At 43.8% G+C, this 27,336-nt stretch overlaps 1 protein-coding gene across 2 annotated transcripts in view; it reads left to right on the forward strand.

Moving 5' to 3' along the window:
• Positions 1-4,016: 4,016 nt before the first annotated feature.
• The window catches only part of uvrag (UV radiation resistance associated gene), a 438,674-nt gene continuing 415,354 nt past the window's right edge, over positions 4,017-27,336 (forward strand). For both annotated transcript variants that reach the window (XM_072262586.1, XM_072262587.1), the window contains exon 1: positions 4,017-4,288. In XM_072262586.1, coding sequence (XP_072118687.1) covers positions 4,229-4,288 — 60 coding nt within the window. In that variant the 5' untranslated portion in view covers positions 4,017-4,228. The remainder of the gene's footprint in view (positions 4,289-27,336) is intronic.

The raw sequence follows: 27,336 nt of genomic DNA on the forward strand, positions 1-27,336 counted from the left end.
GACTTGACCAGTGACCCATGCTTTCACGTTAGCTGCCCAGTGGACAGGAAACATATTCTTACTCAAACCCTTAATAGCACGGGGGTTTAGTGAATGATAAACTAAGAGAGGCTTCATATTACAGTCTCCTTCGACATTGGAACACATAAGAAAAGTCAGTCTATCCTTTGCTGCCTTGAAACCTGATGCAGTTTTTTCATCCTTACTTATGTGTGCGTGTTTCAGCATACGCTTCCAAAAAAGCCCGGTCTTGTCTGCATTAACACCTGCTTTGGCGTGATGCCTAACTCAGTAATCATAGCCCGCAACTGCACAGGGTAGCGTCCCAGAGCTGTGTTACCTTCACCTGACACCGTCCTGTTTATAATTTTCAACTTTTTTTCAAGTCTTAAAGCAGTTCTCTGCCGCTTGGCTGATGGCCCAGGCCTTGACATCAGACGCTTAGGAGGCATAGTTAAATATTTCAAGCACAAAATCACTGCACCGTAGGTAAAAACAACAAAAGTTTAAGAATGCAAGATCGCACATCCACATGTTGCCAAAACCAATGTGAGACTGGCAGGAGTGAGACTGTGAGGCGTGCGCACATGACTTGTATTGGTGGGAAAGCGGTGCTTCTCGTCCCAACCATGAGACTGTGAGGCATGCGCACGTGACTTGTATTGGCGGGAAAGCACTGCTCCTCACATAACTGTGAGTTTTGGACGCATATAAGGAGAAGTTGGAGAAGTATGATATCACTCCGGAGAAACATTGTATCATTTCTTAATGTATGTATGCATTTCTAAATGACAATAAAAGAGGACTGAGCGTTCTCATAATCTAAAAAAAATCTAAAAAAAAATAGGTTCCTCACATAACTGTGAATCCGCATTGTCTGAAGACGCATATAACGGGGATAGTGTGCTACAGTCCTCTTATCTCCAGCCATAACCCAAACATTGCTGCTACAGAGAAACCATTACCTCAGCCGTGAACATTACAGAGAAGCCATTACATTAGCCTTAGCAGTGAAACATTACAAAGAAGCCATTACACGTACATCATAAAAAGCAGCAGTCCCAACACCGACTCCAGTGGAACTCCACTGGTAATCGGCAACCAGCCAGAATAGGATCCCTTTATTCCCACTTTCTGTTTTCTACCAATCAGCCAATGCTCCACCCATGCTAGCAATCCCCCTGTAATTCCATGGGATCTTATCTTGCTAAGCAGCCTCATGTGCGGCACCTTGTCAGAGGCCTTCTGAAAATCCAAATACACATATACTGCATTCAAAAATTTCTTCTTATTTGGAATATATCTGTCTTGCACTTCCTTCATTTTTTGCAGAAACTCCAGCCACTGCTGCTCTGCTGTTCTTCCTGCTAGTGCCTCTTTCCAGTCAACCTCAGTCAGTTCCTCTCTCATGCCATTGTAATTTCCTTTATTCCACTGAAATACCGACACATTGGAATTTAGTTTCTCCTTCTCAAATTTCAAAGTGAACTCGATCATATTGTGATCACTGTTCCCTAAGGTTTCCTTAACCTTAAGCTCTCTTATCACCTCTGGATCAATGCACAACACCAGATCCAGCACAGCCGATCCCCTAGTGGGCTCAACAACAAGCTGTTCTAAAAAGCCATCCCTTAGACATTCTAAATTCTCTCTCTCTTGAGGTCCAGTACTGGATTGGTTTTCCCAATCCACTTTCATGTTAAAATCCCCAACGATTATCATGAAATTGCCCTTCTGCCACACCGTCTCTATCTCCTGCTGTAATTTGTAATCCACATTCCGGCTGCTGTTTGGAGGGCTGTATACAACTACCATTAAGGTCCTTTTACCCTTGCAATTTCTTAACTCAACCCATAGAGACTCTACACCTTCAGCTATGGCATCCCTTTCTAATGATTTAAAATTATTACTTATACACAGAGTCACACCACCCCCTCTGCCTACTAACCTATCTTTCCAATACACTGTATATCCCTGGATGTTCAGCTCCCAATGGCAACCATTCTTTAGCCAAGTTTCAGAAATGGCCACATCATACTTGCCAATCTGTAACTGAATTTCAAGATCGTCCATTTTATTTCTTATGCTGTATGCATTCAAATATAACATTTTCAGTCCAGCATTTGTTGCTTTCTGTTTCAACTGCACCATGCCTCTATTGTCCTGTAACTCATCCCATTGGCTGTGATTATGCCTCATCTCCTGCCTGTCCTTTCTATCATCTCTGTTGCATGCTATCTTTGATTTATTTCTGTTTTCCCCTTCCTCAGCCCTATCACTCCGGTTCCCAAATTAGTTTAAACCCTCCTGAAAAGCTTTATTAAACCTGCCTGCTAAGATAGTGGATCGCTCTGGTTTCAGGTGTAACCCGTCCTTTTTGTACAGGTCGTACCTCCCCCAGAAGATGCCCCAATGATCCAGGAACCCGAAGACCTGCCCCCTACACCAGTCTCTCAACCATGCATTAATATGCCTGATCATGCTATTCTTGTTAACGTTAGCACGAGCACATGTTCCTGTACTCTATTTGTTGTTTAAGATATGGAATACCCCCTTCCCCCACTGTGCAACTCATGTTCATTCACTGTGCTCTCCACACGCCTCAGTGAACGTTTTAGATCTACAGTGGAGAACAGGCCTTTTTGCCCCACTGAACCGCGCCACCCAGCAACCCATCTATTTAACCCTAGCCTAATCACGGGACAATTTACAACGACCAATTCATATATGTCTTTGAACTGTGGGAGGAAACCCATGAGGTCACGGGGAGAGCGAAGAAACTTCTCAGAGAACTGTTGGAATTGAGCTCAGACTTTTACTGTTGGACTTCGGCCACATTCCACCGAGATACAACACTGGGTGGCACGGGAGGTCGTTCCTGCCTGTGGCCATCAAACTTGCAGCTCCTCCCGTGGAGGGTCAGACACCCTGAGCTGATAGGCTGGTCCTGGACTTATTTTCCATCTGGCATAGTTTGCATTTTGTTGTTTTGATTGTTTGTGGTTTTTGTATTGCTATATTTATGCTCTATTCTTGGTTGGTGCGGCTGTAACGAAACCCAATTTCCCTCGGGATCAATAAAGTATATCTATCTATCTTCCAACAGCCCTAGCTGCAATAGCGCCACACTAACCTCTGCTACCATGGCTCCAAATGTTCCTCCACTCTGATCGGAGCCACACTCCAGTTTTCTATCTGCATTGTATTCTCTTGCGTGTTTATTATGCTAACTGGTCACATAAGTGGGGGAGGGGCACAGTAAAAGCAAAGGGAATAAGTCATGTATTTGTGCTTTGTTCCAGGCAGTCTGCAGCTGAAGGCAAACGGATGTTCCATCGTGTTGACCGCTCAATTACACTTAACTTATACTTACACCTGGGTATGCTTAAGTTTCATCGTTCAAGATCGTATATTTGCTAATTACGTTTCTTCAACTTTGGGAATAATCATTGGAGCTGAGGTGGTTAGAATTGGGCTCACCAATGATCCCTCATACTTTTCATCTGTGATCCTCACTGCATCCGTCATTGTATTCCCTTAATACACTCCCTCCACTCCACGCTCCCTCACGGTCTCTGGCGCTCCCTCATCCCACAACCAATGACAGCGCGAGCAGCCATGTGACCTGGACGTGCTCCGCCCCGCAACCAATGGCGGCGCGAGTCGCCTGTCTAGGAGCACGTGATCACTGGTTTCCCCGCCCTGCGCCCTGCAACAAATAGCGGCGCGCGCAGTCAACCGACTGCCACGTGATCTCCACAAATTGTGCTCTGCCCACCATCTCGCGGTTGCCGCGAAGTGCGACAAATTGTGGCGCGGGTAGCGGGCCGCGGATCACGTGCTCCCTCGCGCTCCGCCCACCGACCAATGACTGAGGCCTCGGGGAATTTCGGCACCCGCCGCAGGTCCCTCCGAGCAGTTCACGAATCAGAGGACGCGGAGCGGCCAGTGGGCGTGAGCATCCGGGACGGGGGGGGGGGTGCAGGGGAACGGATCAGTACGCAGGCGCTGGAGGCTGAAGCGGTCGGCCGGTGGAGGAGGAGGGTCTCAGGTTGTTGTTTTGGTGGCGGTGGTGGGGTGATTCTTGGCTCCGGCTGTTAGCGGGGACAAAGCGAGAGGCAGGTCGGGGGAGGAAGGGTTGGAAGGAAAGAGAGCTCGCTCGCCTGTGAAGGGAGACCGTTGATCCTGCGCTGATGCGAGGTGAAGCCCGGGGCGTGCGGCCACGGCCATGAACCCCAGGAATGTCGGCTCATCCCGGGCGGTGCACGTCGAGTTAACCTCGCAGCAGGTGAGTGCCTGGACCCAGCCGCAATCCTCGCTTGCAAACCCTTGCCTCAGCTGCATCATTGGTTGTGCGTATATCATTGAGCGGCTCCAGCCCCCCCCCCCCACCCCCCAACTCGGTTATACAGGCCCGCTGGGTAAACCTTGGGACCTCTGCAGAGAGAAGTATTTACCCTTGGGTTGTAAAACTAACTCGTTGCTCATTAACTCAAAGCTCGCTTCTGTTTCTGTATTGCATTTGTTGCAATGGCTCTACCTCCTGTCCGCTGCTTGGTTAAACCACCGAAGCGGTAACTTTATATCGGCAGAAAAAAAGAATTTGGGAACTAAATTATTGCAGTTCCCATAGACTTTTACAGACGCAGTTCCTTTGAAGTGAGGCCGCCTTGCCGATGTCTGCAAGCTCTCTAGATTGAAATGAGTGATTATTGCCCAAGGTATAACCCTTGTCCTTTGGAGTAGTGGTCATGGGTTGTTTGCTTTATGGTGAATGTATATACACTTTTAGTTAAATATTTCGTGAATTGAAAACATAAAAAAGTAACAGCAGAGGTCGACGTTATTACCCTTTGAACCTGCCCAGTCATTCAGTGATCATAAGATACAGGAGCAGAAATAGTCCATTTGGCCCATCGAATCTGCTGGCTTATTATCCCTTTCAACCCCATTCTCTTGCCTTCTCCCCGTAACCTTTGATGCCCTCACTAATTAAGAACTTTTCACCCCAATGACTTGGCCTCCGCAGTAATCTGTGGCAATGAATTCCGCAGGTTTACCACCACCTGTCTAAAGAAGTCCCTCCTCATCTGTTATAAATGGACGCCCCTCTATTCCGAGAGACTCACACACCATAGGAGAGATTCTCTCCACGTCCACTCCATCTAGGACTTTTCAATATTTGATAGGTTTCAATGAGATTGAGTCGTGAGAGCGTGCAATGAGCTGCCAGCACAAGTGGTGCATGCAAGCTCGATTTCAACATTTGTAAGTATGGATAGATACATGAATGGTAGGGGTATGCAGGGCTATGGCCCAGGTGTGGGTCAATGTGAGTAGACAATTTAAGTGGGTCAGCACAGACTAAATGGCTGAAGGGCTTGTTTCTGTTCTGTACTTTTTGGTGACAGTAACAAGATATCAAAAATTAAATGGCAAGGGCTGAAATTTTTCCACTCTGGGGTCAGCAAATGTATGGAATTCACTGACAGAGTGCCATGCAGACCAAGTAACTAAATATTTATCAGATAACAAAATCTAGACACAAAAAGACATCATGGGGTGAGAGCAAGAATATGATATTCCGATAGATGATCAGGCCTGTACACACTGGAGATCTGAAGAATAAAGTTCTAACCTATTTAATCTTTTCTTATAACTCAGATCCTCCAGTCCCACCAACATCCTTGTAAATTTTCTCTGTACTCTTTCAATCTTATTTCCATCTTTCCTGTAGGTAGGTGACAAGAATAATAGAACGGCACTCCACTCATCACAGATCTACCACTACCATCTACCACTCTCTGGCTTCTCCTGCAAAGCCAATGTCTAATGCAATTTGCTACCTCATTTTGAATGCCAAGTGAATATAATTCAAAGTGCATGTAGTGTGCTGCACAGGTAAACAGTAAGCTGTCTGCTGTCCCAGTGATGAGACCTTGGGGGTGGCAGGGTATTCATTTCTCACAACCTGAGGGAAGAAGCTGTTACCCAGTCTGGCAGTCCTAGTCCTGATGCTCCTGTACCTCCTTCCTGATGGTGGTGGATCAAAGAGATTGTGGGATGGGTGGTAGAGCTTCTCTTGCAACTCAAGTGAATAATAAACCTAATCAACATAATTTCTTCTTGAATAGTAGTTCTGCTATCCAAGTAAATTAGTCTGAAGAACTTTCATGGCAAGTTTACCCTGTTCCACATTTTGGTTTTGCCAAGACCCTGTATAATTGTAGCAAGATATCAGAAACACTGCACAGTGCCACATTAGTGTGAGTTTAGATTTCTGTATTGAAATTAGAGGAGTAAGTCCTTGAATGTTCTGAGCTGCAGCTGCTGCTAGGTAATTACATGCATTAGAATTTAAGCAATCTTGTATTTGCATATGGTGAGTGGTTCTGCCTCTACAGCTCCATTCCCTGACAATTCCTTAAGTTTTCAAAAGCCACTAATGAAACTACTTCCAATGTCATATCGAATAGTATTTTGCAAATCACGATAATGATTTGCAGAATTTATTCAGTGTTCAGACAACATCATGGGAAGTAGGTGCAAGAGAGGTAATAAATCTCATGAAACATGCTTGGCTCTTAATCAACCCTGCTCAACATCATTGTCCTCTGCTTTCCCAAATCCCCTTGATTTCTCTACAAAAAAGATAGATTTCTATGTATTATTGGACTCTGCCTTTGTCATGGGTAATCTCAAATATTAAAGTTTAGAGGCAAACAACAGGAATTCTGCAGATGCTGGAAATTCAAGCAACACACATCAAAGTTGCTGGTGAATGCAGCAGGCCAGGCAGCATCTGTAGGAAGAGGTGCAGTCGACGTTTCAGGCCGAGACCCTTCGTCAGGATTAAAGTTTAGAGATTAGCTTTATCACATACATCAAACCAGTGAAATATGGTGTTGGCATCAAATCAAATCAGCGACAATTGTGCTGGGCATCCCATGAGGGTCACCATGCTTCTGGTATCAACATAGCATGCCCACAACTCACAACGCCAACCTGTACGTCTTTGCACTGTGGGAGGAAACCGGAAAATGCTGAGGAAACCATACAGTCACCATTTTGAATAAAGAGATTTCTCATCAACTAGGTCCTTTTTAAAAAGTCTGCCCTTTATCTTGACACTGAAGCACCTGGTTCTGGATTGCTCAGTTAGGATTATGCCTGTTCATCTATGCTGTTGATCTGTCTGAATATTTTGTATGGCTTTAAAATTTGAAGTAAATTTGTTGTGTAAGTATATATGTGATTCATTTTCTTGTGGGCATAATCAATAAATAATAGGATAATAAAGCAGAATCAATGAAAGACTGAATCAACTTGGGCATTCAACCAATGTGCAAAAGATGCCAACTTTAAATACAGAGAGAAAATAATAAATGAGCAATAAATATTGAGAACATTAGATGACGAGTGCTTGAAAGTGAGTCCATGGGTTATGGGACCTTTTCAGTGCTGAAGTGAAGTTGAGAGAATGCAGTCATCTCTCTAAACTTATGTGACTTTGTCTCTTCATTTCACTGTCCATATCGTGTGAGACAGAGCCTTAGCCCACTTAATCACTTTTCGTATCATATTCTAGAAACCTGTGAACAAGTGTTGCAGTCTTTAATAGCATAGTGACAGGCCATTTGACCAAGATGGTACATGCAGATCTATAAATTCTACTGAAGACTTGATTCAACCCTATTGGCATATCCTTTAAGACCTATCCCTCTTACTCATTGTCTACTTAAGTGAGCATTTTTGACAGGAGAGTATTTTGGAGAGAGCTCCAGTCTACTGACTGTGACAAAATCTTTCCAGACATCTCTGCATCTAATATTATAACAATCCCTTTACCTGTCAGTTCCCAAATTGAGAAAATCATTTCTTGTTTATTCTGTAAGATTCAGTTTTTTTTCAAAGTTCAGAATAAATTTATTGTCAAAGCACAGTTACAAGAAAAAGTTTGTAAACCCTTTGCAATTACCTGTACCTGTTTTTTTGCATTAAGCATTGCATGTTGTGATCTTTGCAAGATGCTCACTCCTAGGGAGAGTGGCTGAATTTCCGCCATTTATAGACAGTTTCTCTTCCTGTAGACTGATGAACACTCAGCTCTTTAGAAATGCTTTTGTAGCCTTTCGCAGCTTCATGCACCTCTACAGTTCTTGGGTCCTCTGAAAGTTGGTTTGATTGAGACATTCTGCACATAAGCAGATCTTTCTTGAGAAGAGCAGGCTGTCAATCCTGACTTTGTGAATTTTTTTTATATAGGGTAGGGCACATCTAATCTCATCTCATGGATTAGAGCAGCTGACTCCAAATAGCTTTTTTAGAAGGCATTACCCCAGAGATTCACATACTTTTTTGAACCTAGACTATGATTGTCTAAATGGTGTACTCAGTATAGACGAGAAGAAACACAATTGTTTGTACGTTGTTATTTTAGGCAGATTGTGTTTGTCTACTGTGACTTGGATGAAGATTAGACCACATTTTGAGTAACTAATGCAGAAAACCAGATAATTGCAAAGGGTTCCCATACCTTTTCTTACAATGGTACATATATGTCGCTATATACAACCCTGTGATTCATTTTCTTGCGGGCATACTCAGTAAATCTATAGAATAATATCCGTAACAGATTCAATGAAAGGCTATCTAACTAGGGTGTTTAACTAGCGTGCAGAAGAGAACAAACTGTGCATATAGAAAAAGGAGATTTAATAATAAATAAATAAGCAATAAAGACCGATAATGAGATGAAGAGTCGTGGGACCATTTCAAAGATGGGATGAGTGAAGTTATCCCCTTCTGTTCAAGAGCCTGTTAGCTGAGGTGTAATAACTATCCCTGAACCTGGTGGTGTGAGTCCTGAGGCTCCTGTACCACCTTCCTGTGATGGCGGCAGTGAGAAGAAATGATAACCTGGGAGGTGGGGTGGGGGAATCCCTAATGATGGATGCTGCTTTCCTGCGACAGCATTTCAGGTGGATGTGCTCAATGAATATTTCACTGAATCATGGTACAATGAGATCATGTGAGCAACTGCCTGGGAGAACTATTCCATTTATATCTATCTCAGTCTTTGGCCTTCCATGATGGCAGCTCAAGTAGTAATTCATAAGACATAGAAGCAAAATTAGGCCATTTGGTCCACCCAGTCTGCTCCATCATTCCACCATAGCTTCTGCCTACTCCCCATATCCTTAACTAATCAAGTACCTGGATCAGATACCCTTTTCCAGTTACAGACCTTGGCTCCTTCACAATGCAAAATACATATTTTTAAATTTTAATCTAATTTACTCTGAATTTTCTCTATTGATTGCAATCCTCCTCCTCTGGCAGTCTCCGTTAAGAGATTATGTCTACTCAGTTCAGCCTGTGACAGTGAGTTTTGGTCAAATCTTTCCTTGGCCTCTTTTCCAAAGAAAACGACATCAGCTTTTCCATTCTCTGCTCATGGCAAAACTTCCTTTGCCTTGGTAGCATCTTTGTTAAAATTCTCCTCTCGTGCTCTTGGCATTTCTCTGCAGTGGTGACCAGAATTGTACCTTCCTACTTCATGCCCTTTAAATAGTTCTAGCAGGAGCTTTGACTATAAGCACTGTGCATCAACCACAGAAGGAAGATATTCTGTACACCATGCCTGCAAGGTTCTTTTAATGTGGGTTAAGTTCTGTTCCCTGGAATGACATTATTCCACCGCTCATTGTGCAACCATTTTGCAAGTCTTCTAGTCCTCGCGTTGTATTTGTTACCCTTCTGTGTGACAAATATAAGCTTCCATTGTAAGTATTTTTTCAGGACCCTTAATGTTTATTTACATCGCTGTTTGTCTTTTTGGTGTTTAATCAAAGAAGTTCCTCTCCCTCCTTTCTCCTTGACATGTCATAGACAGTGACCAGAGGTGAATATACAGTCAATGGCCACTTTATTAGGTACACCTTGTTAATGCAAGTGTCTAATCCGCCAATCGTGGCAGCAACCCAATGCATCAAAATAAGGTGGTTGTTCAGAACCAAACACCAGAATGGGGAAGAAATGTAATCTAAATGATTTTGACTGTGGAATGATTGTTGGTGCCAGATGGGGTGGTTTGATTATCTCAAACTGCTGACCTCCTGGGATAGTCACGCACAGTAGTCTCTAGAATTTACAGAGATTGGTGTGAAAAACAAAAACAACATCAAGTGAGTGGCAGTTCTGTGGGTGAAAATGCTTTGCTAATGAGAAAGGTCAGAGGAGAGTGGATAGACTGGTTCAAGGTACCTGATAGAGTGTGTCAGTCCAAAATGTTGATTATTTATTCCTCTCTGTAGATGCTGCCTGACCTGCTGAGTTGTAGAATTTTGTGTGTTGCTCTGTGTTTATTGGCTGGGGCCTGATCTGGTAGTTCTGTATAGAGTTGGCAGGTTTTATTTTGAGCCCTTCCTCCGTTAATAAGAACCCATATATTTCTACTTCAGAATTTTATGAATTTAAACCCCACTACCCACCCCCACCTCTCCAGACTGCTCTTCTGCATCCCTTAAAATTATACCATTGTTTTAATGTACATATTGCCCTCATAGATTGTTAAAAGAATGCAGTATTACTATAGCATGTGCAAAAACTTTTTAAGACGGTCTCAAGAGTTCCTACTTGTGCACATTCGGCCTTGTGTCTGGATAATAAATAACAGATTGCATAAGCAGAATGAGCAGTTTCATGTATAGGATTCCAACAAATTGCTTCAACTTTGCTAATGGAAAATAATATCTCCTTGTTCCAGTCAACTAGCTGTTCATTTGCTATTACAGACACTTATGGCTTGATGTGGGTGTCATGTGCTGTTTATGCAAGGAACTGAATGCTTGTGTGAACTGCTGGCTATATGAACATATCAGTGCTACTGCATGGAGCTAGAAGGCATCTGACTCAAATGGTCATATTTCTTTAATTGCCAACTGCTCCCCCCTCCCAGTGTTTATTGCCAGCTGGGTCCTGCGCTGTTATTGGTTCCTCCATATCTATCCTGCTCATCCTGTCTTCTCCCTCTTCCCATTGGGCAGCAAATACAGAAGTTCTAGAGCACTTACCAGATTCAAGGACAGCTTCTACTCCATTGATATAGAAATATTTAATGGTTCCCATAGTAAAAGTGGCACAGTAGCAGAGTGGTTAGTATAATCACTTTGCATCACCAGGATTCAATTCCCGTTTCCTCCCGCATTCCCAGGAATGTGCAAGTTAGGGTTAGTAAGGTATGGGCCTGCTATGTTGGCTCCAGAAGTGAGATGACACTTGCAGGCCCCAGCATATCCCCAACACAAGCAAAACATTTCAAAGGAAGAATTACTAGCTTTATTCATCACGTTCATCGAAACATACAGTGAAATGTATCATTTGCATGAAGTCAGATCCGCAAGGATTGTGCAGCCTGGTTCTGGTATCAACATAACATACCCACAATTACTATTCCTAACTACACATTGTTTGGAATGTGGGAGATAAGCGGAGCATCGGAAACCCACACTGTCACTGGGAGAACGTACAGACTCCTAATAGATGGTGGTGGGAATTCAACCCCAGTCTTATAGCTGCTTAAAGCATTTTGCTGACCACTGTGCTATCATGCCATCTCTGTACATTTTGATGTACATGTTACAAGTAAAACTAATCTTTCCTTCACCTTTCATGGATTCTTGATCTCATTATGGCCTTCCAGGTTATTGTCTACCTGTAAAGTATTATGCTTTCTCTATAACTAATACTTTATTCTGCATTGTTATTATTTTCCCTTGCACTGTTGTAACGAAATGATCTGCATGCAGAATAAATGCTTGTCACTGTCCTATAGTTTATATGGAAACAGTAAAACTAATTTACCAATGCTTTTCACTGCAGAGAGAATGAGCAAATTTCTTCATGTAGTTGATACCTTATGCATAAATTTGTAGGTAGATTCTTGATAACTAGTTTGGAATATTGCAATACACTTGTATGGTGTCTTATGGACTTTCCCTGATCAGCTGCTGACGTTTTTTATGGTCATTGTTGTAATGTGAACCATGTCACTGGAGAGAAACCCTTTTGGAGGAAGAGGCCTGTTTGATCCAATTTTACATGACATTTTGTATTCTAAAGATCAGTTATGATGTATCTGCAATGCTTCCTTTGAATTTCATATAATTTTCATACTTCTTTCTTCACACCCATACTGCAGGCACCCGAAATGAATGTTCATCAGCATTATTTGGTTTTTCAGTTACCTGACGTCCACAGCTTTAGGATGCTTTTGTTCAGGGCTGCATTTTAAATCCACATCCGGGTTTAAAGACCGGTTGCCGAAGTTAATATTTTGCTATGTATCCTATGTCCAGAATATCCACTAACAGTCACATCTATTTAGTTGAATAATGTGGCATCCTGGGGTAATGCAATTAAATTTCAAAGGCCTTTCTTGAATTTCTTTCACCATTTATCTGTGTATGCTCTAGTTTTTTTTAACAACACACATCAAAGTTGCTGGTGAACGCAGCAGGCCAGGCAGCATCTCTAGGAAGAGGTGCAGTCGATGTTTCAGGCCGAGACCCTTCGTCAGGACTAACTGAAGGAAGAGTGAGTAAGGGATTTGAAAGTTGGAGGGGGAGGGGGAGATCCAAAATGATAGGAGAAGACAGGAGGGGGAGGGATAGAGCCAAGAGCTGGACAGGTGATTGGCAAAAGGGGATACGAGAGGATCATGGGACAGGAGGTCTGGGAAGAAAGACAAGGGGGGGGGGGAGAACCCAGAGGATGGGCAAGAAGTATATTCAGAGGGAGAAAAAGGAGAGTGAGAGAAAGAATGTGTGCATAAAAATAAGTAACAGATGGGGTGCGAGGGGGACTTCTCTAACTTCTGCTAAGGCCCCACCTCCCCCTCGTACCCCATCTGTTACTTATTTTTATGCACACATTCTTTCTCTCACTCTCCTTTTTCTCCTTCTGTCCCTCTGAATATACCTCTTGCCCATCCTCTGGGTCCCGTTCCCCCCCCCCCCCCCAGTCTGTCTTCCCGGACCTCCTGTCCCATGATCCTCTCGTATCCTCTTTTACCTATCACCTGCCCAGCTCTTGGCTCTATCCCTCCCCATCCTGTCTTCTCCTATCATTTTGGATCTCCCCCTCCCCCTCCAACTTTCAAATCCCTTACTCACTCTTCCTTCAGTTAGTCCTGACGAAGGGTCTCGGCCTGAAACGTCGACTGCACCTCTTCCTACAGATGCTGCCTGGTCTGCTGCGTTCATCAGCAACTTTGATGTGTGTTGCTTGAATTTCCAGCATCTGCAGAATTCCTGTTGTTTGAGTTTTTTTTTTAAGTCTGGATTGATTCTGAATGAATACTGTAAAGTTAAAATGTAATTTTAAAATGGTTAACTGTAAAAATTGACAAACGTGGCCCAGTGTGTTTCAAAATACCCTTTAGTTTGGAACCAAAGCGTACTGCTTTTGCCAGGCTTTGAAAGTAAAGGCATGTATATTGCAGGAGAGAAGTCATTACCGTAGATGGCTGTGGAGGTAAAGTTATTGGGTATATTTCAAGTGGATGTTGATAGGTTCTTGATTAATAAGGACGTCAAAGGTTATGGGGAGAAGTTAGGGGAATAGGTTTGAGAGGGATAATAAATCAACCATGATTGAATGGTGGAGCAGAATCGATGGGTTGAATGGACCAATTCTGCTCTGATGTCTTGGGGAAAGATCAAGGAGATAAATACCCAGCTGATTTTGTTTAAAATCTGAAGACCTTTGTCCCAATGTCGTGATAATCCAGACCACCAGAAATTGAGATATAGCACAGAATAGGTCTTTCGAACCACCCTGCCCAGCGTTTCCCCAATTTAACCCTAGCCTAATCATGGGACAACTTACAATGTCCAATTAACCTGTCAGCCCAGAGGAAACCAACTTAGTCGAGGGGAGATTGTACAAACTCCTTCCAGGCGCTGTAAAGCTGGTACTATGGAGCCACTATGCTAACGTGTCTCACTCAGTTCTAAAGGGATGCCCTTGTATTTTGAGGCTGTGCCTCCATTCCTAGACTCATAGAAACATAGGAAGTAGGCGCAGGAGTAGGCCATTTGGCCCTTTGAGCCTGCACCGCCATTCAGTATGATCATGGCTGATCATCCAATTCAGAACCATCATATAGGAGACATTCTCTCCACACCCAGTCTATCTAGGCCTTTCAATATTTGGTAGGTTTCAATGAGATCTCCCCTCATTCTTCTGAACTCCAGCACTGAGCTGTCTAACGCTCCTCATTCATTAAACTTTCACTTCTGATATTCTTGTGAGCCTAACATTCTCTATGTGGAAGGAAGGGAAAAACAAGAACTTGAAGTAATTTGGCATTTTGAAAAGGATCTGAATCAATATGTTGGCAGATGGAGTTGAGGAATATATTTTTAAAAATTCTCACAGGTCATTTTTCTATAATACGTAAAGGGAAGCAGTGGTTAGTGTGGAAGGAAAGGCCTTGACTGACATTAAATGCAAACACAGATTGTATGCATTGTTGCCAATTTTCTTTGTTAATAGAGAGCAAGAGATGGGAGCACGAATTTCAAGGGAGTTTCCATCTAGACACAAAGCAATTTCTTTTCTTTGAAGGAAGCAAGCATTCTGAAATATTGAAATTTAAAGTGAATGTTGATTTTAAAGTGGGAATTCTAGGGGAACTTGGGAGATTGCCATGGTTGAAGCTTTAACTGATTACTTAACTATTGGGATATGTTTATAAAACCCTTTATAAAATGCTGACAAAGAAGATATCAATTTTCTCTGCATAATAAAAAGGTCCACAAAGATGTGAATGGAGTTATAAGTAGCAAGATTTTCTGCACACACTTACTATCAGGTACCCATTGCCAACAGAGCCTCTAGATTTTGATAACTTAGCCACATTGTTCCTAACTGCCTCTGCAATAGGATAGACAATAAATGTCGTAATTTCTGCTTTCTTGGAAAAGTGGAAAGGCTAAGGGGGTTTCCAGAGACTTCAGTTGGTGTGGTACTTTAAACAGCCTGTGAGTCAGTTCAGCTGCACTGTTCAGTTTCCCCTTTGAAGACGAGATTGTTGTATAATTCTCAATCTTTCTTTTGAACAGTGTGGTCATCAAACTGGCATTTTAAGTAATCTGGATTGCACTATGGTGTCCTAGTTTCAAAATACTTGTTTCCAAGCTATATTGAAACTGTGAATTGTAAGTGCCTTTTTGTGGTTAGGGACTGTACTGGTGTAAGGCAGAAATCACCCCTCCCCCACCCATGACTTTATTTCCTGTCAATCATCTTATGTACAGATACTCGTGTGTCTAGCATCACTTTGTGAGCAGACAATGGAACAGACTTGATGGGCTGAATGACTTGATTCTGCTCATTTGTGTTATATTCCTCTGGACTTGCAATCAATCTATGTTCAAAAGCTGTCATGTTTATTATGTTTCTTTTATTATGTTCTTTATTTTGTGCTGTATTGGATCCAGAGTAACAATTGTTTTGTTCGCTTTTACTCTTGTGTACCGCAAGGTTATTTTGATGAAAACATATCGTTTGAGGTAGAAATCATTCTAAATTTAAAATCACTTTTGAAAACAACATTTATACTCACTTTTCCTTTGAGCCCAAGTTTTGCTTAAAGTGAATACAGGTCTGTTAATTTTCTGTGGGGTGGGGGAAGCATTTAAGAAGGATTGTTTGGTAGGGAGTTATAATGTGTGCTCTGCAGTCATAAAATCAGGCAAGTTAAAACAATAAATATATTCATCAGCAGAACAATGGACAGTAATTTGTTCTGTGACAGCTTGAGCATTGATTAGGTTAAAGACCATTCTTGCTGAATAATCACAAAGTAAATATGCATTTTTAGAGTTTTTAAGGAAATGACCTTGTTTCAAACTCTCTTCCCTTGCTATTGTTCTATTATCCCTAATTTCCTCCACTTGATCTTTATAATCATTCTCCAGCTTTACAATTTTGTTTTAGCTTCCATTCATTCTGTGACTTGTAAATGTAAAATAATTTCTGCCTCAAATGACAACTTTTCATCAAATCTTTTCTGTTCTAAAAATTGAGTTTTGATGTATTTTGTTTCTTAATTGCAGTTCTATTACCTATTAAACATACTTTGTTAAACTAATTTAGATGTGGTTTTATTTTCATTTGGTTGTTACTTTTATGATTATGAAGACACGTAGTCCTCTTCTATTGTCATTTAGTAATGCATGCATTAGGAAATGATACATTATTTCCTCTGGTGTGATATCACAAAACACAGGACAGACCAAGACTGAAAAAACTGGTAAAACCACATAATTATAACATATAGTTGCAACAGTGCAACAAAACCATAACTTGATGAAGTCGTCCATGAGCACAGTAAAAGTTCAAAGTCTCTCAAATGTCCCACATCTCACGCAGATGGGAGAAGGAAGAACTCTCCCTGCCATGCCCGACCACAGTCTGACTCTGAGTCATCTGAAAACTTCGAGCTCTGATCAGCTCTCCGACACCGAGTACTGAGCACCATCTCTGACCTCCTATCGGTTGCCAAAAGCAGGCAAGGCCAGGGATTTTAAGGCCTACCCTCCGAAAGATTCCCAACCACACAGTAACGGCAGCAGCGCACGGGCATTTCAGAAATTTCTTCAGATGTTCCTTTGTGCTTTCATGTCCATTCTCCATCAAATCAGAATTGTCCACGGCCCCTATTTAACAGATACGATAATCATTTTTCACCGGAGGGCTGCGTACACGCAGGCACGCCGCCATCTTCTCCTCCCACCTTTTTCCCCCGCCCCCACTAATCCTTATTTTTGCTTTCAATTTTGATTTCAAAAATATCAGAATGGGATCTTTGTCAAATATTTTTGAAATTTGCTTAAATTTGTTATCCCAAACTCGTAAATACCCTTTTATTTAAAAAAAACTTGGGTGAGGTAGCAATAGTGAGTGATGCTCGTTTAACTCCTCCCTCCAAACAAGGGCCCAAACAGTCCTTCGAGGTGAGGCAATGCTTCACCTGTGAATCTGCTGGGGTCGTCTATTGTGTCCGATATTGCTGATGCGGCCACCTCTACATTGGTGAGACCCATTGTAAATTGGAGGATAGCTTTGTCAAACACCTCTGCTCCATTGCAAAAAGTGGGACTTCCTGGTGGCCAAACATTTTAATTCCAATTCCCATTCTGACATGTCAGTCCATGGCTGCCTCTTGTGTCAAGGTGAGGCCACACTCGGGGTCGAGGAGCAACACCTTGTATTCTTCTGGGTAGCCTCCAACATGATGGCATGAACATCGATGAGAAGAAAATAAATTTCCCACCCCTTCTACCCTCCTCTTCTATTCCTCATTCTGTCCTCTTGCATCTTCTCACCTGCATATCTCCTCCCCCTGGTGAACCTCCTCCTTCCCTTTCTCCTGTGGTCCACTTTCCTCCTCCATCTGATTCCTTCTCCAGCTCTTTACTTTCCCTACCCACCTGACTTCACCTATCACCTAGCTATCCTCCTTCCCCCTCCCTTTTTATTATGTATCTTCCCCCTTCCTCTCCAGTCCTAAAGAAGGGTGTTGGTCTGTTTATTCTGTGACGAAAGAGGGTTACAAAAGTACACATAGATTAAGATGTTAACTGTCCTGTGCTAGCACCAGTGGGGATCAACAGTTGATCTGCCACCTATCTTCAGGAGACAATGGAGCAGCATTTGGAAATGTTAATGAAGAGACGAGAGAGTTTAACGGAAGGAGACACCGGTCTGAATATTGTCAAGACCGGCTCCTTTTGAACCCTAGGATCAACAGTTGATCTGTCACCTGTCTTCAGGAGAGAGAGAAATAAGTAAGACAATGGAGCAGCATTTGGAAATGTTAATGAAGAGACGAGAGAGTTTAACGGAAGGAGACACCGGTCTGAATATTGTCAAGACCGGCTCCTTTTGAACCCTAGGATCAACAGTTGATCTGTCACCTGTCTTCAGGAGAGAGAGAAATAAGTAAGACAATGGAGCAGCATTTGGAAATGGTAATGAAGAGATGAGAGAGTTTAACGGAAGGAGACACCGGTCTGAGTATTGTCAAGACCAGCTCCTTTTGAACCCTGAACTGTTTGAAGTGTGATGGACAGGCGATACCCCAGCAGGGGGATAAAAAGGAACAGGTTCGCTAAGACACGACACACGACTCCACGAGGTAACGAGACCCTGAAAGCGGTGTGCCCCCCCCCCCCCACTAGTTGGTGGGAGTTTTTGGAGGTCTGGTCGCGGGACCAGCCAGAGACACACAGGGTAGAAAGGTACGGATCGGCGGGAACCTGGTGTGTGTGTCCATCCTTGCCGGGGTGCTGGGTTCACCGCAGAAGAACAATCGTATCTGGAACGGAGGGGTCACAGTCGGTGACCTCAGAAGACATTACCAAGGACTCGCCCGAAAGCTAACTGCGAGGAATATCGAAGGTCTGTGTGGAATCCGTTTTGAATATTCATTTGCTTTCGCTCTCTCTCCTTTTTCCCCGCCCAACGGCACAACAGTGATTACTGCGAACTGAACTGAACTCAATTGAACTGAACTTTGCGCCACTTGAAACTGGTCATTTATCCCTATACTGCGATAGAGCTTGATTGATCCTATTATCCTAGTTCTGTGTACATGTGTGTTTATTCATTGCTAACCTGTTGCATTTATATCCTTACTATTAGAGCACTGTGTTGCTTATTTCTTTAATAAAACTTTCTTAGTTCCAGTAATCCAGACTCCAACTGAGTTGTCCATTTCTGCTGGTTTGGCAACCCAGTTACGGGTTATGTAACATAAGTGGGGTTCTCGTCCGCGATTTTGAACGCTAAATTTGGGATGGGGTAAATTGATTGGGTTAAAATTCCCGAAAGAAAGAAAAGGCAAACAGCAGAAATGGAGATTGAGGAATTTCTGAAGGCGCCGACCTTGGAGGCATTAGAGGATGCCAGGAAATCGGAATTGGCAGCTGTGGCCAAACGGTTGAATCTCGTTAAGGGGAAGTCGACAATGAGGAGAGAGGAGATACACAGCTATCGTAGAGCACTATGTATCTAAAGGTGTGTTTCCCCAAGGGGAGCTGGAGGTGATATCTATTGGAAAACCTGGTGGAGACGCAGTACAGGTGCAGCTTGAAAAACTGAGACTTGAGCACGAGTTCCGGATACGACAGCTAGAGCACGAAGAGAAACAGTTAGAACGGCAAGAGAGAGAGAAACAGTTAGAACAGCAAGAGAGTGAGAGGGACAAACAGTTGGAGCGAGAAGAGAAACAGAGGGAAAGGGAATTCGAGCTGGAGAGGTTAAAGGTGATGGCAGAGCAGGGGCCCATGCCAAACCAAGGTGGAGGGTTCAGGGCGACCCAGGACGTTAGGCTGGTTCCCCCATTTGATGATACCGGTGTGGATCGGTACTTTCTCCATTTCGAAAAAGTTGCTGCAAGTCAGGACTGGCCGAGGGATAAGTGGGCTGTTTTGCTTCAGAGTGTACTTAAAGGGAAAGCCCAACAAGCTTACTTGGCTTTGTCTGCGGAAGATGCCCAGAGGTATGAGGTGGTGAAAGAGGCCATCTTCAGGATTTATGAGTTGGTCCCGAAGGCATACCAGCAGAGGTTCCGGAATGCGAGGAAACAGTGGGACCGCACGTATTTAGAGTTTGCCCGTGAGATGCAGACATATTGTGAGCATTGGTGCGCCTCGAAGGGGGTAAATGGGATCATGACAGACTGCTACAGCTGATCCTGATTGAGCAGTTTAAAGGTTGTGTCCCTGAAGGTATGAGACCCTACTTAGAGAAAGAGGCAGCCACGTTAGCCGCAACTGCTAAGTTAGCGGATGAATACGCGTTGACGCATAAAATGAAGTTTGCCCCGAGTAAAGGCTACCAGAAGGGTAGTCAGAACGGCGGGGAGAGTCCGCCAGAAAAGTCAGTAAGCAAGCCGGGGACTAGTGAGAAGGATAAGGTAGACCGGGAGTAGTTTGGTAGGAAGTCTCCTGGGGTCATCTGTTATAATTGTGGGAAAGTCGGACATTTTGCGTCCAGGTGCTTTGCCCCAAAGAAGGAGACGGAGAAAGGAAAAATGGCGGTTCTGACTGGCTGTATTGAGCCGGCAAACCAACCTCCAGGGGAGAGGAGGTCTGATAAAGTTCAGGAAGGGCGCGAGAGGTTTATCTCGGCCGGATTGGTGTCGGTGAAGGAGGGGGTTAAACCCAGTTCCAGTACGGATCTGGAGAGACACGGGAGCTTGTCAGTCACTGATCTTGAGGAGTGTTTTAGACTTTAGTTCAGAGACCGAGACTGGGGAGGTCAGTGTGATCAAAGGCATTGGAAAAGGGACTGAAGCCGTGCCTTTGCACCAGATACACCTACAAAGCGACTTGATCTCTGGACCAGTCATGATCGGGGTGAGACCCGAACTACCGATGAAAGATGTGGAAGTCTTACTCGGTAATGACCTTGCGGGGGGAATTGTGTTCCCAGCAGTGAGATTGACAAGTCAGCCTGCCAGCATTGAGGCCCCGCCCATGGACTCACAGGTTTATCCCGTTTGCGCAGTGACTCGGCGTATGTCCAGAAAGGCTGCAGAGGCTGATATAAAGTTAGCTGAGACATTTCTACCAGCCCTGTACCAGGGGGAGGTAGAAAGTGGAAAGAAGGAGCGTAGTGGAACAAGAGGAAGTGAGGGAGCTGAGGCAGACTTAGCATTAGCCAGGAAGGACTTTATACAGGCACAGGAGCGAGACGAGGAGCTGATGGATTTGGCGAAGACAGCTCTCTCTGACGCAGAATTAAAAAGGGAGCCAGTAGGCTATTATGTGAAGGAGAGAGTACTAATGAGGAAATGGAGACCACGTACTGTGCCCGCAGATGAGGAATGGGGAGTTGTACACCAGGTGGTAGTGCTGAAAATTTATAGGGGCGAGATTTTTAACCTGGCCCACAATGTACCCCTCGGTGGACATTTTGGGGTGAGGAAGACAGTTGACAGAATTATGAAAGAGTTTTACTGGCCGAACAAGAGGAAAGATATTGTTGAATATTGTAGGCAATGTCATTTATGTCAGGTGGTAGGAAAGCCGAACCAGGTCCTGCCTAAAGCGCCCCTTTGACCGATACCCGCTTTCGGGGAACCTTTTTCCCGAGTAGTTGTGGATTTTGTCGGTCCCCTGCCCAGAACTGCGAGTGGGCGGGAGTACGTGATGACTATGATGTGCGCCGCCGCCAGGTTTCCGGAGGCGGTGCCCCTGGCCAGCGTAAAGGCTCCCGCAGTGGTAAAGGCCCTTGTGAAATTTTTCACTACGGTGGGGCTGCCCAGGGAACTCCAGTCAGATCAGGGGAGCGTCTTCACATCTCACACATTCCGACGGATGTTGGATGAGATGGGAGCAAAGCAGATTTTGGCCTCCACGTACCACCCCGAGTCTCAAGGGACGTTGGAACGATTCCAGACCACATTAAAGACCATGATTAAAATTTACTGTCAAGAAAACGCTAGGAGCTGGGATGATGCTTTGCCCCTCCTGTTATTTGCCGTGAGGGACACGGTTCAAGAGTCATTAGGGTTCAGCCCATTCAAGCTTGTCTTTGGTCATCGGCCCAGAGGACCCCTGACCTTACTAAAAGAGCAATGGTCCAGTCCGGCAGTCCAAGTTAATGTGATTGATTATGTTTTAAAATTTCGTGAGAGGCTTGAAAGGATCTGTGACCTTGCCAAAGAAAATCTGCAACACTCCCAGACTAAAATGAAAAAATGGTATGATAGACGTGCCCGCGAAAAAGTGTTCCAAGTGGGTGATCAGGTCTTAGTTCTGTTCCCAGTGGTAGCCAACCCCCTCCAGGCGAGATTCCACGGTCCGTACAAGGTAATTAAAAAGATAGACCCTTTGAATTATGTTATCGAAATGCTGGAGAGGCGTAAATCCACACAGTTGGTACACATTAACATGTTAAAAGCCTACCACGATCAGAAAGAAAACCTGGTTGGTGTTATCACGGAAATTAATGAGACTGGGGTGTCGAATGATACGGGGAAAACCCATCTTGAAAAGATGAATATGGTGCCGACCCGATTGGAGAACTCTATTGTTCTGGCTAATTTTGCTGATAAGGTCTCTCACCTAACCCCCGAACAAAGCGGGCCATTGATAAAGCTAATTAACCGGCACGCAGATGGATGTCCTGATGTCCCGAGGCGATGCAAAGGGACGGTGCATGATGTTGTGGTCACCTCAGACCAGCCTATTAAACAACACCCCTATAGGATGAACTTGGAGAAGGGCAAGCTAGTGGAGAAAGAGATTGAGCACATGCTAGCCACAGATATTATTAGGCCATCCAAGTCGGAATGGGTGCCCCCCTGCGTGGTTGTCCCAAAAGCCGATGGGAGCATCCGATTCTGTACAGATTACAGAAAGGTGAATGCTGTCACGAAAACTGATGCTTACCCCATCCGAAGGGTAGACGATTGCATCGATAAAGTGGGGAGAGCTACGTACATCACAAAGATCGATTTGCTGATGGGGTACTGGTGTGTTCCTTTAACTGACCGGGCTAGAGAAATCTCGGCATTTGTCACTCCCCCCGGTTTATACAAGTATAATGTTCTACCTTTTGGCATGAAAAACGCCCCAGGGACCTTCCAGAGGATGATTAATTCAGTAATAAAGGGACTAAGGAACACAGAAGCATATATTGATGATTTAGTGGTCTGGAGTGACACGTGGGAGGAGCACATTGTGGCGGTAGAGGAGCTATTTATACAGCTGTCCGAAGCCAACCTGACAGTGAACCTCGCAAAAAGTGAGTTCGGCCACGCGAAGGTCACTTATCTGGGATTTGTGGTAGGACGGGCAGCTGGCTCCGATGCAGGCTAAGGTGAAGGCTATCCCGGAGGTCCCCACCCCGACAGACGAGAGCCCTGAGAAGGTTCTTGGGGATGGTGGGGTACTATAGGAAGTTTTGCAAAAACTTTGCGGATATTACCTTCCCCCTCACTAAGCTTTTGCCAAAGAATGCGAAGTTTGTGTGGAACGACCTTTGTCAACAAGCCTTCGAGAGTCTGAAGGCGATTCTGTGTCACCATCCTGTGCTAAGTGCGCCTGATTTTTCAAAACCCTTCTCCCTAGCAACAGATGCTAGCGACGAAGCTGCCGGGGCGGTGCTGTTGCAGACAGACAAAGAGGGGGTTGAGCACCCAGTCGCTTACTTTTCTAAGAAATTTAATATCTATCAGAGAAATTATTCCACTGTGGAAAAGGAGTTACTGGCCATCATACTAGCATTACAACATTTTGAAGTTTATATTTGCCCGGCACGGAAACCACTGGTAATTTACACTGACCACAACCCGTTAGTGTTTTTGGCCACTATGAAAGATAAAAACAAAAGATTGCTAAGTTGGAGTCTGGTGCTACAGGAATTTGATATAAAAATTACACATATAAAAGGAACGGAAAATGTGATTGCTGACTGTCTGTCAAGGTGTTGACAACTTAAATTCTCTGTATTAGCCAAATAGCTGATGAAGATGTATATTTGTGTGTAATAATGTATTCATGCTTATAATTTTTACCCCAGTAAAAATCCTTAAAGGGGAGGGGTGTGACGAAAGAGGGTTACAAAAGTACACATAGACTAAGATGTTAACTGTCCTGTGCTGGCACCAGTGGGGATCAACGGTTGATCTGCCACCTGTCTTCAGGAGAGAGAGACAAGTAAGACAATGGGGCAGCATTTGGAAATGTTAATGAAGAGACGAGAGAGTTTAACGGAAGGAGACACCGGTCAGAGTATTGTCAAGACCAGCTCCTTTTGAACCCTGAACTGTTTGAAGTGTGATGGACAGGCGATACCCCAGCAGGGGGATAAAAAGGGGCAGGTTCGCTAAGACACGACACACGACTCCACGAGGTAACGAGACCCTGAAAGCGGTGTGCCCCCCCCCCCCCCCCCACTAGTTGGTGGGAGTTTTTGGAGGTCTGGTTGCGGGACCAGCCAGAGACACACAGGGTAGAAAGGTACGGATCGGCGGGAACCTGGTGTGTGTGTCCACCCGGGGTGCTGGGTTCACCGCAGAAGAATAATCGTATCTGGAACAGAGGGGTCACAGTCGGTGACCTCAGAAGACATTACCAAGGACTCGCCCGAAAACTAACTGCAAGGAATATCGAAGGTCTGTGTGGAATCCGTTTTGAATATTCATTCGCTTTTGCTTTCTCTCCTTTTTCCCCGCCCAACGGCACAACAATGATTACTGCGAACTGAATTTAATTGAACTGAACTTTGCGTCAATTGAAACTGGTCATTTACCCCTAGGCTGCGACAGAGCTTGATTGATCCTATTATCCTAGTTCTGTGTACATGTGTGTTTATTCATTGCTAACCTGTTGCATTTATATCCTTACTATTAGAGTACTGTGTTGCTTATTTCTTTAATAAAACTTTCTTAGTTCCAGTAATCCAGACTCCAGCTGAGTGGTCCATTTCTGCTGGTTTGGCAACCCAGTTACGTTGTACGTAACAATTTATTTCCATAGATGCTGCCTGACCTCCTGAGTTCCTCCAGCATTTTGTGTGTTGATCAGTGAGTAAAGAAAGTTTTGAACTCCACTGCAATAGGCATTTAACTTTTTGTCACATGTCCCCAGTTAAGTCAGATTGTTATTGCTTCAGTCAATCCAATTAACTGTATTAAGACTGCTTTCTTGTATTAACCTTGAGCTACTGTCCAATATTGACTGACTTTGAGTCAGTATTCATTGACTTTTGACAATGAATAATTGCCCAATTTAATTAACTAGTGTTATTTTTATTTCAAAAAACAAGCATTGATATCAACCAAACACAAATATGTTAGTTGACAATGTTAATCAAGTTTGCCAATGAAGTGAGGATTAGAGTTGAAACGAGTCAGAATGATTGCTTAAGGACAGAGGTCAAAGATAAGCTAGAAAATTGGGTGGAATGGTGCCAGATGGAATTTAATGTGTGGTAATGAATTTTGGGTTGTCTAGTACTGGACAGCTCTGTTTCTTCTTAGCTGAGCGAGTGTGTGGCCACACAGCAACTGGAATTTATTTATTTTTTGATTAAGAAACAAGAGTATAGGCCCTTCTGGCCCTTTGAACTGAGCCACCCAGCAACACCTGATTTTTCCCTAGCCTAATCACAGGACAACTTAACCTAATCGGTGTATCTTTGGACTATTGACGGAAACTAGAGCACCCAGAGGAAACCCATGCCATCATGGGGAGAGCATACAGACAGCGGCGGAATTGAACTTGGGTTGCTGGTACTATAAAGCGTTGTGCTAGCCTCTACGGCATCGTGCCACGCTATTCTGTGTGACACTGCAAACATATTTGTGCAATGCCAGGGAAATTGTACAAATATTTAATGGTCCTGCTCACAAAGCCTTTGTTGTTGCATAGCTGGAATTTTCTTAGCATTTAACAGTTTTCAGACCATCGCCTCAGAACAATGGTTGGTCTATGCAGCTGTAAAAAATAATTATTGGAGACATTGCTGGGCGGTAAATGGTGATGTTCTTAGAAGTGTTGATGTCCAGGGGGTGCTAGGCTACAAGTTCATAGCTTTTTGAACTTGACCATAGAAATGGATAGATAGTGGTAAAAGGCATTTGATATGCTTAACACCCTTTCCAAACATTTTCTGTTCTCCCCTCCCCTATTGGGCAAAAGGTACAAAAGCCTGAAAGCATGTACTGCTAGGCTCAAGGAACTTGTGTTGTATACTGTTCATACAGATCAAATCTTTACACAGTGCATTGAGGTAGAATAAGATAAATCAGTACCAATGTAATATAAAGTGTAAACTTGCACTGGACATTTATAACTTGATTTTAACTGACATGTGGCTGTTGTGTTTTACTATTTATTATGTTTATTATTTAGTGTTGCGTTTGTTATGTTATGATTGCGCTGCTCCTGGGAAACGCTGTCTCATTCTGCCCTGCAGAGCTGATGTACTGTTAGAATGACAATAAAGTTTTTTGAATCTTGAATCTTTGAAAACTACCAAAAAGGTGCAGTGCAGGTAAACTATAAAGTGCACGATCATAATGAGGTAGATTGAGAGGCCAAGGGTCCATCTTATCGTACAAGTGATCTGTTCAAGAGTCTATAACAGTGGGGTAGAAGCTGTCCTTGAGCTTGGCGATAGATGCTTTCAGGTTTCTGTATCTTCTGCCTGGTGGTAGAGGGGAGAAGAATGTCCAGGGTCTTTGTCTATGCTGGCTGCTTTACTGAGGCAGCAGGACATACAGATAGTCCATTGAGAGGTTAGTTTCCGTGATGTGATGACAACTCACTGCAGTTCCTTGCAGACCTGTGCAGAGCAGTTGCCATTAAAGCTGCTAGACATTCCAGACAGATTGTTTTCTGTGGTAAATCAATTGTACTTCATTTTGTTTCTCTGTACCAGATTGAGGTTACAGAAATAGAGAGTCCCAAATGGAAGGGTTTGCAAATATAATAACAGAACATTAAAAACAAGCACTATTGGATGTGAGATCAATGTCAGCAAACAGAGAAGCAATGGGAAAATAACACTTTATGCTAGGACATCGTCAGCAAAACTTCCACGTTGAAATTTAGTGTTCAAGGTCAGAGGTCACTAGACTTGACTGATTTAATGAGAGCTCAGCATTTAATACCATAATACCATTATTCCCACAATCCTGATCGAGAAGTTGTAGAACCTGGGCCTCTGTACCTCGCTCTGCATTTGGATCCTTGACTTCCTAACCAGAAGACCACAGTCTGTCCAGATTGGTGATTACATGTCCTCCTTGCTGACGATCAACACTGGTGCACCTCAGGTGTGTGCTTAGGCCACTGCTCTACTCTATATACCCAAGACTGTGTGGCTAGGCATAGCTCAAATATCATCAATAAATTTGCTGATGATACAACCATTGTTTGTAGAATCTCAGGTGGTGACAAGAGGGCTGACAGGAGTGAGATATGCCAACTAGTGGAGTGGTTGGCACTCAACATGATTAAGAGGAAAGAGTTGATTGTGGACTTCAGGAAGGGTAAGATGAAGGAACACACAACAATCCACATAGAGGGATCAGAAGTGGAGAGTGAGCAGTTTCAAGTTCCTGGGTGTCAATTCTCTGAGGATCTAACCTGGCCCCAACATATGGATGCAATTATAAAGAAGGCTATACTTCATTAGGAGTCTGAAGAGATTTGGTATGCCAATAAATACACTTAAAAACTTCTATGGATGTACCATGGAGAGCATTCTGACAGGCTGCATCACTGTCTGGTATGGAGGGGCTAC

The sequence above is a fragment of the Mobula birostris genome, chromosome 7 (genome assembly GCF_030028105.1).
Source record: "Mobula birostris isolate sMobBir1 chromosome 7, sMobBir1.hap1, whole genome shotgun sequence".
NCBI lineage: Eukaryota > Metazoa > Chordata > Chondrichthyes > Myliobatiformes > Myliobatidae > Mobula > Mobula birostris.